The 16986-nt window shown below is 47.5% G+C and overlaps 1 protein-coding gene across 5 annotated transcripts in view; it reads left to right on the top strand.

The window, feature by feature from the left end:
• The window catches only part of Akap8l (A-kinase anchoring protein 8 like), a 30025-nt gene that overhangs the window by 8819 nt on the left and 4220 nt on the right, over window positions 1-16986 (top strand). The window contains exons 3-13 of one of the 5 annotated variants that reach the window (XM_021217747.1): window positions 3421-3453; window positions 3737-3794; window positions 3897-3980; window positions 5581-6034; window positions 6116-6212; window positions 6291-6361; window positions 6683-6746; window positions 7611-7719; window positions 9144-9285; window positions 9373-9478; window positions 9682-9812. In XM_021217747.1, the coding sequence (XP_021073406.1) occupies window positions 3421-3453; window positions 3737-3794; window positions 3897-3980; window positions 5581-6034; window positions 6116-6212; window positions 6291-6361; window positions 6683-6746; window positions 7611-7719; window positions 9144-9285; window positions 9373-9478; window positions 9682-9812 (1349 nt within the window). Of the gene's footprint in view, window positions 1-3420; window positions 3454-3736; window positions 3981-5580; window positions 6035-6115; window positions 6213-6290; window positions 6362-6682; window positions 6747-7610; window positions 7720-9143; window positions 9286-9372; window positions 9479-9681; window positions 9821-16986 lie in introns of those variants that run through there. The other 4 variants (XM_021217748.2, XM_021217746.2, XM_029531651.1 and 1 more) reach the window with 4 other exon arrangements.

Raw genomic sequence — 16986 nt, 5'->3', positions numbered from 1 at the left:
CCGATGGTTGTGAACCACCATGTGGTTACTGGGATTTGAACTCAGGACCTTCGGAAGAGCAGTCGGTGCTCTTAACCACTGAGCCATCTCACCAGCCCCCTGATTGTAATTCTTAATGTTGAACTATTAGAACATGTTCACTTGGTCTGTTGATGTTCCTTACTGTGGTCATCTCCTTCTCTTTTTAAGACAGGTTCTTGCTATGTATCCTTGGATGGCCTAGAACTGTCGCCAGTCCTCTTGACTTTCCTTCCCCAGTACTAGGATTACAGGAGTAAAGGCCCATACTCAACTTTTATTTCTTTCAAAATGTTCACTGTTGCCGGGCGTGGTGGCGCACGCCTTTGATCCCAGCACTTGGGAGGCAGAGGCAGGCGGATTTCTGAGTTCGAGGCCATCCTGGTCTACAGAGTGAGACCCTGTCTCGAAAAACCAAAAAAAAAAAAAAAAAAAAATGTTCACTGTTATCCAGGTATAGCAGCACAGGCCTTTAATCAGCACTCAAAAGGAGAGACAGGAAGTTCTTTGTGAGGTTTGAAGTCAGTCTAGTCTACAAGGCAGGGTAGCCAGAGCTACAAGAGGGGAGGGAGAAAACAAAGGAAAATTTCCTTTGCCAACCATGAACTCATTTCCTCTGTGGACAGTCAGTAGAGATGCCTCTTCTGTCGAGACAGGTCTCATGGACACACATTCTTAAGTGTAGCTTTCTGCTGAAGGGACAGCTCCCCATTTCTACCTCCTGAGAGTCCATGAGAGAGTCTCAGTCATTCCAGGTATAGCAAGTAGCATGTAGTGAATGCTTGTCCAAAGGGACTCCTGTAGCCCAGGAAGGCATTGAACTTGTGGTCTTCCAAGTAAATGGGATTACAGGCCTGTGCTTAATAGATGGCGGTTATCCGGTTTGGTCGTTGGAGGCCATTTGCCTATCCTTGAACTGTAAAATTGTCCACTGGCTGGCTCACTCCCACCACCTTCCCTTGTTCTTCCTTACTTGGTTTTGGTAGCTCTTTGATACCAAAAAGCCTGAATGACACTTAGAGCTTGCCCCACAAGAGTCCTAGCGTGTTTGTGCTTGCTTCCAACCCTGCCTGTGTCCACTGTTTGTGACGCTGGCAACCAACCTTCTGAACAGCTTCTCGATTCTTCTTGTGACTCTGTTGACTTTCTTTCTGGCCTGTGGAAATAGCTGCTATATCACTGTTCCTTTATAAGATCTTTCTCGGGGCTGGTGAGATGGCTCAGTGGGTAAGAGCACCCGACTGCTCTTCCAAAGGACCGGAGTTCAAATCCCAGCAACCACATGGTGGCTCACAACCATCCGTAACAAGATCTGACGCCCTCTTCTGGAGTGTCTGAAGACAGCTACAGTGTACTTACATATAATAAATAAATAAATCTTTAAAAAAAAAAAAAAAAAAAATTTTAAAAAAAAAAAAAAAAAAAAAAAAGATCTTTCTCTGTCACATCTTGAAACAGAAAGCAGCACCCAGCGTACTGGCATCATTTTATCTGAGCTACTTGTTGCATAGACACATGGTTTGGGTTTTCCCATCCTGAGAGGGTGTTTGCTTTGTGAACTCTCATTATTATTAAATGTAGCCATCTTCTAGAACTTCCTAGGTGGTTTCCATCTTCTCCCTGGTTTGTTTTCTACAACCCAAATGCAGCTGGTATCCATTCGGTTTATTTAATTTCCCTGTTTCTCTGTCATTCATTCTGCTGTCTTCTCACTGTGGCTGGTTTCCTGCCCAGAGATAAGTATGGTTTGTCTGTCAATAGAGCAGAGATACCACGCACTAGGAAGTGACTGGGGTCACACTAGAAGTGCTAGCAGAGTGGGCATCTGTTCTGCCTGTCCCTCTGGGGAATCCCATTGACTCTCAATTCTCATGGGCTTTTTGCACTTTGGACTTTACTCTCCTAAAGGAATCAATTTTTACTACATGTCATCAAACCTAGAGTATATTTAGTTTATGATCTAGGTTGTTCTTTCAAAGACTTTTTTTTGAGACAGTCTCAAAAATCTGTAACAGTCTTTTTTTTTTTTTTTTTTTTTTTTTGGTTTTTCAAGACAGGGTTTCTCTGTGTAGCCCTGGCTGTCCTGGAACTCACTACTCTGTAGACCAGGCTGGCCTCGAACTCAGAAATTCACCTGCCTCCGCCTCCCAAGTGCTGGGATTAAAGGTGTGCGCCACCACGCCCGGCTAATGTGTAGCCCGGGCTGGCCTCAAACTTGTGATCTTCCTGCCTCTGCCTCCTTCAGCAAATCCTACTGGTGTGTGCCACCACTACCGGCTGTAACAGTCTTACCGCCTGGAACTTACTGTATGAACCATAATGGCCTTGAACTCACAGAGTTCTGCCTACCTCTGCTCCCTGGGATTTTTAAAGTAAGGTCTCACTCTGTGTCCCAGGGTGGTCTGGGACTTACTCTGTAGCCAATACTTGTCTTGAATTGCACAGGTCCTTCTGCCGCCACCTCTAACGTTCCAGAATTGCAGATGTACATCACCATGCTTGAGTCTGGGGGCTGCTGATTGCCCTTTCCTAAAGCACCCTGCTCCTAGATGATGCGTCAAGGACTTTTTAGCCTTCTCTGTGAGGGCATGGTTTCTGACCATCTGTTTCTCTGTTCCAGTTGGGTGATAGGGTATGTTGCATGACTTTTCCTGGAGCACTAGGAGCCAGTGTCTAATCTGTACCCTAGGTATGGCACCAAAACACAAAATCCAATCCACTCTAGTTTAATCGGGCTTGCTTACAGGAGCATGGGTGAGGGTTGTTTCTAGGAGCACATACATCTTATAAGTCTACATCACAGAAGAAAGGCCACCCTCAAATAGTACCTTAAACTAGTCACTATTCATATGTCCTTGCGTAGGGAAAGAGCCTTGTGTGCTGTTCCCCCATTTCATAAGGGAGCTCAGGTAGACTCAGTCTTGTCAGGGTATCATGAGGGTAGTGATACCTGATCTGATTTTAAGACAGCAGTGCAGTGGCCACACAGAGGACAGAGTTCCACAGCAGAGTGATGATTTCAGTGTGAGTTTGTACTGCTCATATAGCAGTTTGTGTATTCTTCATTCCTTCAGTCAGTCAGTTGTTATTTTGTAGTACAGGATAAAACTCTGAGATAGAGGGAAAGTCAACTTGTAAGTCTAATTTCTGAAGTGAAGGAGGGTAGGAGCCATGTTTATTAGCTAGAAGTGTTAGAAGCAGGGGGCTTTAAATCTATGAACCCAGAGTCTCAGAAAGCTGAGTAACAGTGGGGAGAGGTGCCCAGGTGCTTGTGTGGAGTCCAGGGAAGTTGAGTCAGGTACTGAGAAAAACTGTACTTTTGAATTCAACTGTAGTAAGCTTAAGTTCTGCTGTACTAGTAGTTACTGTAGAAATAATAATTGCCCTCTTTGCTTTTTGTAGGATATGGAACTTGGAACTCTGGGACAAATAGAGGCAAGTATCTAGCCAAACTCTTCTTCTTAGGACTGCACCAGTAATGTTTTCTAGTCGCCTGTGTGGCCAAGCAGGACTTAGATGGGTGTTTCTGGGGCTGGCACAGGATGTCCTCCTTAGAATGAGAAGGGCCTACCCAGCCTCGAGTGGCTAAGAGTTCCCCCAGCTTATTTTTGACCAAAACACCTTTTTTTTTTTTTTTTTTTCTGTGTTTCTCTCTGTCTGCTCCCTCCTCCCTTTCCCCACCCCCTCTATTTCTGTCCTTCTGTCTCCCTAACTGCAGGCTACGAGAACTATGGTTATGGCTATGGCTATGGCCAGGATAACACCACCAACTATGGGTATGGTATGGCCACTTCACACTCTTGGGAAATGGCTAGCTCTGACACAAATGCAAACCCTAGTGCCTCGGGTAGCGCCAGTGCCGATTCCGTTTTATCCAGAATTAACCAGCGCTTAGATATGATGCCACACTTGGAGACAGACATGATACAAGGAGGTGTGTACGGCTCAGGTGGTGGAGAGAGGTGAGTTGGGGTGCTGCCGAGGGCCTTGGGGTCCTGTCTGCTAGAATCTTTCCTGAATGTTTCTTGGTATCCACTTCCCCTCTCCTTGCTCTGTGCTTCCCAATGCTGTGCTCCTAATTAGGTCATTGTGCTTCCCTTTGGTAAAACCTGTCATCCTCCTTGCTAACCCCGATGGCCAACTCATCCTGTGTGCAAGGGAAGAGCAGGCCCTGTAGTACTGTCTTGACTGAATGCACAGAATGGCTTCTCAGGAGTAGTGTCTAATGTCTCCCCTCTTCCTGACAAGGGAGGATCCTGCACAGTGCCAAGGCAGGGCAAGCTGTATTTAGTGAGAAGTATGGGATAATCCTTCGGGACTAACCACTGGGAGCCAGGTCATCTCCATCAAAGTGGTTAGGCAGATAAAAGTACTTGGGGCGCTGGCGAGATGGCTTAGCGGGTAAGAGCACTGACTGCTTTTCTGAAGGTCCTGAGTTCAAATCCCAGCAGCCACATGGTGGCTCATAACCACCTGTAATCTTGTAATGAGATCTGATGCCCTCTTCTGGCACATCTGAAGACAGCTACAGTGTACTTATGTATAATAATAAATAAATCTTTAAAAAAAAAAAAAAAGCTGGGGGTGGGGGCGCACCCCTTTAATCCCAGCACTCAGGAGGCAGAGGCGGGCAGATTTCTGAGTTCGAGGCCAACCTGGTCTACAGAGTGAGTTCCAGGACAGCCAGGGCTATACACAGAAACCCTGTCTTGAAAAACCAAACAAAAAAAAAGAGTACTTGGGGCTAGAGAGATGGCTCAGCAGTTAAAAGCACTAATAGCTCTTCCAGAGGACCAGGGTTCAAATCCCAGCACCCACATGGTGGCTTACAACTGTCTGTAACTGCAAGATCTGACAACTTCACATAAACATATATGCAAGCAATACACTAATGTGCCTTAAAAAAAAAAGACCTTGCTGGTGCCTTATAAATACATACTTCTGGGGGCCTTTTGTCCCGGCTTAGATAGGCTACTGAAGCAAAGCAGGGCACACCCTTTGCCTGAATGTAGATAAATGATAGGGCTGGGTGGGCTGAGCCTCACCCTCAGGTCTGTCCTACTGCAGAGAATTGCCCATGAGTGCTGTCATCGGCAGACAATCGCTAGCATACCATAAAGGGTAGCTGGATAGCTTCCACTGATAGGTGATGGAGAGCGGGCAGTGAGGAGGGAGGACCAGGTAAAGCCCAGGGATTCTGGGCAAGAGCCAAGATACTTGGCTTACACTGCTGCAGGGCAGTTTGCTCTAGCATGGAGCTTTGGAAGCAATGCTTGGGGTGAATGAATGGCAGGTGCTATTTCTTTTGCATCTGTTGATGCTTCCCAGTGAGGCTTGGAGAAGTGAGAACAGAGAGGGCTCTGTCCTTATGAAGTATGGGGGAAATAAGCCTAAACATGTCTCTGTCTTAGCCAGGTGGTCTGGCCTCCTTCCTAGGTATTGTGTTGAGGTTTTTTTTGAGATTAGGAGTGACAGAGCATAGGGCAGGAGCAGTAGGCTAGGCAAGCTGGAGTCAAGGGACTCCAAAGGGCTCTGTCTGAGGTTTGCCATGTGTCTCCACAGATATGACTCCTATGAGGCCTGTGACTCAAGGGCTGTCCTGAGTGAACGAGACCTCTACCGGTCAAGCTATGACTATGGCGAGCTTGACCCTGAGATGGAAATGGCCTATGAGGGCCAATATGATGCCTACCGTGACCAGTTTCGAATGCGTGGAGGAGATACATTTGGTCCAAGGGCTCAGGGCTGGGCCCGGGATGCCCGGAGTGGACGGCCAATGGCCTCGGGCTATGGGCGCATGTGGGAAGACCCCATGGGGGCCCGGGGCCAGTGCATGCCTGGTGCCTCCCGGCTGCCCTCCCTCTTCTCCCAGAACATCATACCCGAGTATGGCATGTTCCAGGGCATGCGTGGTGGGGGTGCCTTCTCTGGTGGCTCCCGATTTGGCTTTGGATTTGGCAATGGCATGAAGCAGATGAGGCGAACCTGGAAGACCTGGACGACAGCCGACTTCCGGGTGAATAAGCTGACCTACCCCTCCTGACCCATACTGGGATATCGCTACCATCTCTGAGTTCACACCTCCTTTCACTTCCAGACCAAAAAGAAGAAGAGAAAGCAGGGTGGCAGTCCTGATGAGCCAGACAGCAAGGCTACCAGAACAGACTGCTCAGACAACAGTGAGTCGGACAATGGTAAGTTGGGGAATGTGGTGTCTTGCTCCCTGCCCCCATGGCACTCCTGGATTGAACTTGACTGTCCTCTCCTTGCAGATGAAGGCACTGAGGGGGAAGCTGCAGAGGGTACTGAAAGTGCTGAGGCTCTGGAGAAAGGCTCCCGAGCAGTAAGTAACCCTGGACCTCAGGCTCTTGCTCTCGGCAGGTGGGGCCTAGGCGTACAGAACCGGCTTAACTTGCTACAGGGGTCACGGGCAATGTGGTGTTACCTGTATGCATGGGTAGTGAGTGGCCAGCACAAGCAGGCTGGGTATTGAGGGAAAAGTACAGACCACTTTACTAGCTGTGTTTCCTTGGGAGAAATGGGGGGCTACAGGCCTCTGTGCAGCAGGTAGTGAGTGGGAAGGTCTGACGCTCCCTTAATCCTTTAGAGTCAGTATAAGTAGCTGTGCCCTTTTTAAAATTGAATTTTAAAAATTGTATATTAGGAAGGAGAGGACGAAGAGGGAAAAGAGGATGGGAGAGAAGAAGGCAAAGAAGATTCGGAGAAAGGTAAGTCTTCCAGGGTTACCTAGGTGCTGGGGAAGCTCTTCCAAGTGCTTGTAGTGGGAGGAAACCAGTGAGGGCAGGGTTGTAGCAGAAAGATGGCTGGCTGGGACCGACCTTATGGGACTGGATATATGTTAGCAGGGCCACTTCTTACTCTGTGCCCTCCCAGCCTGCCTCCGTTTTTCCTAGGCAGAGGTTATGGATGGTGTGGCCTCCAGTCTAGCACTTTGGTTTTGCCTTCAGGTGGGGGCAGCAAGCAAAAGTGTGGGGAGCCCAGGCACCCCCCTCGGTCCCTCAGTAACACACAGTTCCAAGTCCTCAGTGGCTGGTGTCCGAGCTGGGACCCTTGGTGCAGTTTTTACGGCTCTGGTTTGCGTGTCCTCTCCCTTAGCGCCTCTCCAGCCCTTGTTGGGAGTCCGTGTCCCCCCACCTGAGTGATGAGCGCCAGCAGGTACCTAACAGTAAATCCAGCCTCAGTCCGCTGTTGCCGCGGTGCCCGGTGGGGGGTGGGCAGGGCCATGTGAACGGCCTCCCTATATCTGTCCCTCGGAACACGCTCGTGGGTGTTCCCACCAAGACAGCCTGTCTTTGCCTTCCAGCTTCTCTACACCCACTCTGCAGAGAGTGTCGGTGTTCCAGAAAAAAGAGGGGTCAGCACGTGTTCCCCCTCTCCCGGTGCCTAAGCCAAATCTACTTCCTGCTCAGCACAGGGCACCCAGCCCTGCTCATGGCCTGGGGCTTTATGTGTGCAGCTGCTCTCAGACGGACCCTCTGGAGTGGACGGCGGGTGACTCGGCCACAGGCCACAGGCCACAGGGTCTACTCTGTTAGAGTCCTGTTGGTAACTCTGCTTTCCTGTTACCACAGGGGCCATGACCGCCCAGGATGAGAGCAGCCAGGCCAAGCACAAGTTGCAGGCAAGCAAGAAAAGCCAAGACAAACAGAAAAAGCGTCAACGAGACCGTATGGTGGAAAGGTAACTGTCTTCCCTCCATCCCCGTGCTTTTGCATCTGCCCTGCTCTGAGGCTACCACCAGGAGAGCAGGGTCATAGCTCTGCCATCTCGCCGCCCTCTGACCTCCCTTGGGAGCCACCACCTGCTCTGCTGTGCATGGACCCTGCTTCCCGCCAGGCCCAGCTCCCAAGTCCTGACTCAACCCCTGCCCCTCTGTGGCCACCTGGCGACCGCTGCCATCTGTGGCCTGAGACCTGGCACTGCTCAGCACCATTGCCCAGAAGTTCCAGCACTAGGTCACTCAGCACACGAGCCCTGAGGTGCGCAGGGGGCCCGATGCCCCTGAGGGAGGGGGCCAGCTCATCAGAGACTCAAGGTCCAAGGCGCCTGTGCCACCCCAGCTAGCTACCAAGAGGCCGCCACCGTGCCCAGGAGAGATGACAGCACCTGTGGGCTATGGCAGCCTCTGGGTCTGCTGTTGGCCCTGCCCGCCGGCTCTCTCAGGCCGGGCCTGTCTGTGGCTGAGCCCTTCACGCCCCTTGGTCGGGTCTGTCTGCCCTCAGGGCTCCCGCACTGGCGCTTGCCTCCTCCGCCTCAGACTCTTGCTCTTGCTGGACCTTCCACTCAGCCTCGCCGGCGCCCGGCCCCTGGGCTCTTCAGACAAAGCTGACCCCGTGGCCCAGATAAGGACGTCCGGCAGAGGTAGGGACCCGCCCCGAGGCCTCGGTGGCGGCTGGCCTCCTCCGCCCCTTGCCACGGCGGCCTGTTCCAGCCCAGGCCCTAGACCCCAGGCTTCTGCTGTGGACACTGAGGCCTAGACAGAGAGCACCTCGCCCAGTGGTTTCAGGCTGCCTCTGGCAGGCCAGGCGGGCGCCCTCCTTCCAGCTCAGACTGCTCTCTTCTTGGAAGAGGAAGATGAGGCAGCGGGTGCCCAGGCCTGCCGCCTCCCATCCCTCCTGACACCACCCCCCAGGCATTCTGAGCAGAGGATGGGCTGGGCCATTGAGTCCCCCAGACCTGAGAAGGAAGATGCAGCACCTTTTCAGGCACTGCCTCGGGACTGCGTACTCCACTCTGCACCTCAGGCCCTCCTGGCTCTCGCCAGGGCATCCTTCCTTCCGGTCCCCAGCTGGGCCAAATGCACAAGCTCCTGCCTACCCTTGGTAGAGAGGCCTTCCGACAACCTGCCAGCGACTCTCTGCCTGTTGCAGTAGTAGCTGCTTCGGGTCTCAGCTTCCTGCCTGTGGGAAGGAAGAGTTCTTCCCTAACCCTACGCTGCTGTAACTGCAGCCTACAGACTATGTATCCCTTCTGCTCCCAGCCTACCCCTCAGCTGGGACTGCGCTTCAGGGCGAGGCCTGTTTGAAGGCCTGCACTTGGGTTGGGGTAGCAGTGACATTTCCTGGGAGCCTTGCAGCCTCAGCCTCATTTCCCTCCTGTGGCAGGATCCAGTTTGTGTGTTCTCTCTGCAAATACCGGACCTTCTATGAGGATGAGATGGGTAGCCACCTTGACAGCAAGTTCCACAAGGAACACTTCAAATACGTAGGCACCAAGCTGCCGAAGCAGACTGCTGACTTCCTGCAGGTAAGCCACTGTGCAGCACATCACTGCTGCTTTCTCTGAGCCCTGGGACTGTCAGGCAGCTGACACAAACATCGGGGTCTTTGATAGGAATATGTCACCAACAAGACCAAGAAGACAGAGGAGCTCCGAAAAACTGTGGAGGACCTTGATGGTCTGATCCAACAAATCTACAGAGACCAAGACCTGACCCAAGGTGAGGAGGTTCCATCTCACCAGGATGGCTGCCACCGGGGAGGCCCCTAGCCTGCCCTTTTGTGTGTGCTTCTTGGTGTAGTGGCTTGCTGTTCCGCTGTTCACCCAGCCTCAGGCTCGTGTAGACGTGTCAGGGGAGTTAGGAAACTAGCCTGGTGTCCTTGTCACCTGAGCTTGTGGTGACTGCTTCCCTCTGCCCCACAGAGATTGCTATGGAGCATTTTGTGAAGAAGGTAGAGGCGGCCCATTGTGCAGCCTGTGACCTTTTCATCCCCATGCAGTTTGGAATCATCCAAAAACATCTCAAGACTATGGACCACAACCGCAACCGCAGGGTGAGCGGGTGAGCGGGGTGAGCGGGGTCTTTCCTCTCAAGACTATGGACCACAACCGCAACCGCAGGGTGAACAGGGCCGGGGGTCTTTCCTCTCAAGACTATGGATCACAACCGAAACTGCAGGGTGAGCTGGGGCCCAGGGTTCTTTCCTGGAGTTGTAGCCTCTGTGAGGACAGCAGGGGCAGGAAGGTAGGCCAGGAATATATATGCAGACTGCTTGACAAAGGTGAGATTGAGCTGGACTTTGAAGGATCAACAGCTAAATTAGTTTCAGAAATCAGAGGCCAACAAACAGTACTGGTGTGGCCGGAAGAGAATTAGACTTAAGGCTTGCTTCTGTCATTGGAGGTAGTCAGTAGTCAGATAAAAGTACTAGAGGTGCCAGGCAGTGGTGGCACACGCCTTTAATCCCAGCACTNNGGAGGCAGAGGCAGGNGGATTTCTGAGTTNGAGGCCAGCCTGGTCTACAGAGTGAGTTCCAGGACAGCCAGGGCTACACAGAGAAACTGTCTCAAAAAACCAAAAAGAAAAAGAAAAAGTATTAGAGGTAATGATGAACTAGAGACATCTGCCATGAAGAATATAGAGAGCTGGTCTCGGGCCATGTGGCTAAGAATGACCTTGGGAATAAAGAAGAGAAATGCTGGTGAAATATGGGGATAGGCCTGTGGGAGGGACCAGGAGCCTCAAGTGATTCTCATTCCTAGAAACTGAGTAGACAGTGATGCTGTTACAACTGTGGACAGAAGGAGTGTATATTTGATGGAGGGGTGGGGTGGGGAAAGGAAGCATATTTGGTAAGAAAATTACTACATTTCCTTGTCTTCCAGTGTGTTCCCAGGCCTGTCTGAGGTCAAAATATATGTAGGGTGGGTTGGTTGGTTGGTAGGTTGGTTGGTGGGTTGGTTGGTAGGTAGGTTGGTTGGTTGGTAGGTAGGTAGGTAGGTTGGTTGGTAGGTAGGTTGGTTGGTTGGTGGGTTGGTTGGTTGGTTGGTAGGTAGGTTGGTTGGTTGGTTGGTAGGTAGGTTGGTGGGTTGGTTGGTTGGTAGGTAGGTTGGTTGGTTGGTGGGTTGGTTTGTAGGTTGGTTGGTTGGTTGGTAGGTAGGTAGGTTGGTGGGTTGGTTGGTTGGTAGGTAGGTTGGTTGGTTGGTGGGTTGGTTGGTAGGTTGGTTGGTTGGTTGGTAGGTAGGTAGGTTGGTGGGTTGGTTGGTTGGTGGGTTGGTTGGGTATTTTTTGAGCTTATTATTAATGGCATCATTTTCCCCTTTCCTTTTCTCTTTCCAAATCCTCCATTTGCCTCCCCTACTTTGCTCTCTTTCAAATTCCTGGCTTCTTTTTCTTTCTTTGATGTTACACACGAGAATGTATATGTTTGTGTATTCCTAATAGATAAATGCAACCTGCTCAGTCAGTATAACGTCACTTCATGTGTATGTAACCTGCTCAGTCTGTATGCACATGTCACTTCATGTGTATGTAACCAATTGTACTCTTCCCTGCGGAGACTACTTCTCCCAATCCCGGCATTCTTTGCTTGTGGTAGTTCTTAGTCTAGGTTGAGGCCTCTCGAGTCTCCCTTTTTGCATTTGCATGTCTATTGGTTTCATCCCATCCATGTTCAATTAATGTTTGGGCAACCAAGTTATGAGACTACATGGATGTAACTGTTGATGTTTCTAGAAGATAAAATCTCACAGCAAACTCCCTGTTCCCCTGGCTCTTACCATCTTTTCACTCCTTTTTTCTCAATGACTTCTTAGACTAAAGAGTTGTGCTATGTTAGTGTGTTTGTATCAGTTGGAACCAGGCTCTGCATTTTGATTGGTTGTGGTTGTCTGTAATGATCTCTGACTTAGAAAAGGTTTCCTTGATGAGGACCGAGGACCGCACATTTTGGTGTGAATAAGGACAAATATTTAGAATGTAGTTCAGAATTCTGCTGGTTTAGTAAAGTGGCAGTTGTAGGTTCCCCTCCAAGATCCATGACTTCACTAGCCCTGGGCAGTTGACTAAGTTTTTATTTTTTAGTACCAGGTGTGATTTCCCTCACACCTGGTTCTCTCCCAGTTAGGGAGAAAATGTGGTAGATGATGGATAATGTAAGACATTAATAAAATGTAGGAAAAATTAGTTCTACCTAAAAAAGTATAAAGTCGGAATTGACACCAGGCATGGTGGCTCACGCCTTTAATCCCAGCACCCAGGAGGCAGAGGCAGGTGGATTTCTGAGTTCAAGGCCAGCCTGGTCTACAAAGTGAGTTCCAGGACAGTCAGGGCTATACAGAGAAACTGTCTTGAAAACAAAACAAAACAAAACAAAACAAAAAAGTTGGAATTGACATAGTTTACCTTTGATGAAATTACAGGAAAGGTAATTTGAATGCAGTTTAAATGCTACACATTTGAAAGTTCCAGATGAGTCAGACATGATGGTGGCTCACACCTGTAACCCCAGCACTTGGGAAGCTGAGAAAAAGGATTGCTGTTAGCTCTAGGCCCATCTAGGCTACAGAGTAAAGCTCTATTTAAAAAAAAAAAAAAAAAGTATGTTTCAGATTAGAGAACTAGAAAGCTTCCATATATTATTATTTTGGTAACTGATTACTAAGTTGTAATTGATATATATCAATAACAACAATGATAGTATCACAATATATCCATTTTACAATGTACACTTTAGTCAAGCTGGTGATGCACACCTTTCTCTTTTTGAGACAGGGTTTCTCTGTATAGCTCCGGTTGTCCTAGAACTCACTCTGTAGACCAGGCCGGCCTTGAACTCAGAAACTTGCCTGCCTCTGCCTCCCAAGTGCTAGGATTAAAGGCGTGCACCACCACCACTGCCCGGCTGGTGCACACCTGTTATCTCAGCACTTGGGAGGCAGAGGATGGGTGGATCTCTGTGAGTTCAAGGCTATTGAGGGCTACATAGTGAGACCCTGTCACAACAATGGTAACAAAAGTACAGTTTATCTAAGTTGTTGGTATATTCCTGTTATCCTAGTGCTGAGGAGACTTGGGAAAGTGCAGGTTCAAATATAGTAGAAAAGAATGAAGGAGGGAAGGGAGGGGGACTGGGAAGGCAAGCCAGCTCAGTTGATAAGTTGCCTGATGTCAAGGATGCAGGCTGGGGTACAGATCGCTCTTTCTGTTGCCTGATGTACAAGGATGCAGGCTGGGGTGCAGATCCCTCTCTCTGTAGATATTCCTTGGCTTACTTGCCTTGAGGCCATGTCTTGTGGGCATTTGCAAAGCTTTCTTTTCTATTGACTGCTCTATGTAGCTTTTATAAGCTACTTGTCACTGGATTTAGTAACTACCTAGGTAACTAACTTGATACCTTTCCCATTTCCTTGACAATATACCTGACCGCTTAAGCAACTTAAAGAAGGTACATTTTATTTTAGGTTACAGTTCAAAGGTACAAACCATCACGGTGAAGAAGCCATGGTAGTAAGAGTTTGAGACAGCTAGTCACATTGCATAACACTATGGAAACAGCCAGTCTTTGCTTCTTACACTATAATCATCTCAGGTCTCAGGGACACAGAGACAGGTAGATCCCTAAAACCTTTTGATCAGCCATTCTAGATAAGTGGATGAGCTTCAGTTTCAGTGAGAGTTCCTGGATCAAAATAATAGGTGGAGAATGATGAGGACAGAAACCCCAAATCTCTAGCTCTTATACATATGTGCACATTCACAAACAAGTATACAAACATATACACACTACATATTATATATATATACATATATATACATATATATATATGTATATGTATATATATGTATATATATATATGTAATCAGACACACAATTTCTTTTTTTGAAATTAGAGTTCAGTGGCTTTGAGTCAATCCCACTGACCTCAGAGTTCTGCAATCATACCATAACCCTATCATCCAACCCTAGTCCTAGGGGGCTTCGAGTTTACTGTATATTTGGCTATTTCCGACACTGCTTATAAATAGTCACATAATACATGGCCTATGATTGCTTCTTTCACTGTGAGCATGACATTTTCAGGACTCTCTACTTATAGCATGTATCTATTTCTCCTTTGAATGGATTAATATATTCATTGTTTAAATTACTTTTTTTTGGTTTTTTTCTAAATCCACTAATCCTCTTAGACAGTGGTTCTCAACCTTCCTAATGCAACTCTTTGACACAGTTAATTGTTGCTTCTTCATATTGTATTTTTGCTGTTGTTATGAGTTGTAATGTGTCTGCTATGCAACCCCTATGAAAGGGGCATTCCGTACCCCCAGGGACTCAGCGTACAGGCTGAGAACACTGCTCTTAGGCCTTTGTATTGTTTTCATCTTTTGGCTATAATAATAACACTTTTAGGAACATTTGTTTACAAGTTAATATATGGGCTTATTTTTATTTCTCTTGGGTATATGCCTAAAAATAGAATGTCTACATTAAAGTATAACTCTTAATTGCTTTTAGCAACTATAAAATTTGTTTCCAAAGTGGCTGCACCATTTTACATACTCAGAGGCAGTACAGGAATGTCCAAGATTCTGTATAGTCTCACCAATGTTCGTTTGGGACAGGGTTTCATGTGGCCCACATTGACCTCTCTCTCTCAGTTGTTGGTTATAAGCCTAGCCTTTAATGGTTGAGCCATCTCCGGCCCAGCCTGATGTCTTCTCTGTGCAGCTGAGCCCTGCTCTTCCTGCCCAGTTTATGTAGTTGGAGATAGAATCATGGCCTTATGTGTGCTCAGCAAGCAGCCTGCCAGCCTAGCTCTGTGCCCAGCCCTTTAGCTGTGTTTAACTACCGAACACTTAGTCTAGCCGTCCTACTGAGTAAAAAGTGCTATTCTTGGGGAAAAGTCTACTCAGATTCCTGGAGTATTTAAAAATTGTGTTGTCTTCTAAAATTATTAGATTTTTCATGTTGCTTTTGAATATTTTTAAACTGAGGGTCGTAAGTTTACATTGCTGAGGGCTGAACTTAGGACCTTGTCCATGCTAAGCTAACACTCTACTAAGCTGTATCTCCCATCTTATAATTCACAGGTCTCAAATATAAATGGTAAGATTTGCAAGTATTTTTCCCACTCTGTAGGGTTTTCCACTTCATTTTTTTCCAGACAGAATTTGCCATGTAGACAAGTCTGCCCAGACCCACGTGCCTCATGTTATCAAGTACTAGATTTAAAGGCATACACCACTATGCCTGGCTTTTTTTCACCTTCTTGATGTATCTTTTACTTCACAAAAGGATTTGTTAATGTTGTTTTTAAATATTTAAATAGTGTGTGTGTGTGTATGTGTGTGTGTGTGTGTGTGTACATGTGAATGCAAGTGTTTGTGGAAGCCAGAAGAGGGCTACAGGTAGTTGTGAACTACCTGATATGAATAGTAGGATCAGGTCCTCTGAAAAAGCAGTATATGCCCTTAACTCCTGAGCCATCTCTCCAGCCCCTCACACGTTTGTTTGCTTGCTTGCTTACATCTCTGGGGTGTTTTTTTTTTGTTTTATTTATTTATTTATTTTTTGGAGTGCTAGAATTGAAACAAACCTACAACCTTGTACATATAGGCAAGTATTTAACCACTGAGCAACATTCTCGGCTATTTTGTTGTGAGGCAAGATCTCATAGTGTAGGTCAGGCTGGCCTCGAACTCCAAGCCCAGATTAAATGTGTTTTTAATTGCAACTTTGAAGTATGATGGCACTGCCAGGTGGTGGTGATACCCATTTTGGTGAATGAGTACTCAAATTATTCAGTTACATAAGGAAACACTTGTATCAAACAACTGTGAGAAGAGCTACTTAGAGCAGTGGTGGTGAATGCTTTCTTAATCCCAGCATTTTGGAGGCAGAGGTAGGTGAGTCTCTTGAGTTCCAGGACAGCTAGGGCTACACAGAGAAGGAACCGACATCCAGTCACCGTCAACAGGACTACTGCTTCTTCTTTACTGTTTTTAACTTGGTTTGTTTTGTTATCTTTAAGATGGGTCCATTTCCTTTGACTGTCTCATACTCTAGATGTTTAGAAATCACATCATGACTGACCCTTCTGGGCACCGATCCTCCCCCTCCACATAAGCAGCGACTTGTTCACCTGTTTGCTTACTTGGGTGATTAATGACTAGCCAAACTCCAGTGCTGGTGGTGGCGGTGGTGGTGGAGTTGTTTTTCTCCTGTCTATGGGTGTTGGGAGTTAGACTCCAAGCCTTGTACATTCTAGACAAGCACTCCACCACTAAGCTACACATTCCTAGGATGAGCCAAATTCTTTAGAGATGATGTATCTACTAGTGAAGTCTCTTTCATCCCTGTAATGAGAGTCTGATGTTGTCCTTTTGAGGGAGGAACCCATTGGCATATTACTGCGAGCCTGAGATACTATGGAGCACCTGGAGTGGTTTTAAGTCACCTATCTTTTCTTAGCCACAGAGAAACCCTGTCTCGGAAAACAAACAAACAAAAAATCTAGCAACATTCTTAGCATAAAATATAGGGAAGGAAAGTAACGATCTTCTTTTCTTTTCTCTTTTTCTTTTTGTTGTTTTTCGAGACAGGGTTTCTCTGTGTAGCCCTGGCTGTCCTGGAACTCACTCTATAGACCAGGCTGACCTCAAACTCAGAAATCCACCTGTGCCACCACTGCCCGGTTGACAGTCTTTTTCAGGGTTACATTTATTCTTTTGTTTATTTATATGTGCTGGCATGCATGTGTCCCATACATGTCGAAGTCTGAGGACAACTTTCTTGGGAGTTAGGCTTTCTTCCTCCATCATGTGGATTCCAGGTCCCTAGATTTGGCAGGTAGCCATTGAAGCCATCTTGCCAACTCTGTAGTAACATTCTTAGAGAAGCTGAATGATTATAGCAAAATGATCTCAAAGTTAGTGAATGTAGTAAGGAGGATGGGAGTTAAGATACACAAAAAAATGGCAGGTCTAACAGTGGCCAAAAATATTGTACAAAGGGCAGTTGTGAGTTCAGGAACTTGTTTAGCAAATAACTTACTAAAAGCCAATACAATTTAACACCAAGAAAAAAAAAAGGAAAAAAAAAAGCTGATGTTGGCCAGTAATAAAACAAGCCTGGTGGTGGTGCACGCCTTTAATCCCAGCACTCGGGAGGCAGAGGCAGGCGGATTTCTGAGTTCAAGGCCAGCCTGGTCTACAAAGTGAGTTCCAGG

The sequence above is a fragment of the Mus pahari genome, chromosome 18 (genome assembly GCF_900095145.1).
Source record: "Mus pahari chromosome 18, PAHARI_EIJ_v1.1, whole genome shotgun sequence".
In the NCBI taxonomy this organism is placed as follows: Eukaryota; Metazoa; Chordata; class Mammalia; order Rodentia; family Muridae; genus Mus; species Mus pahari.
This window is presented reverse-complemented; position numbering and strand designations above follow the sequence as displayed.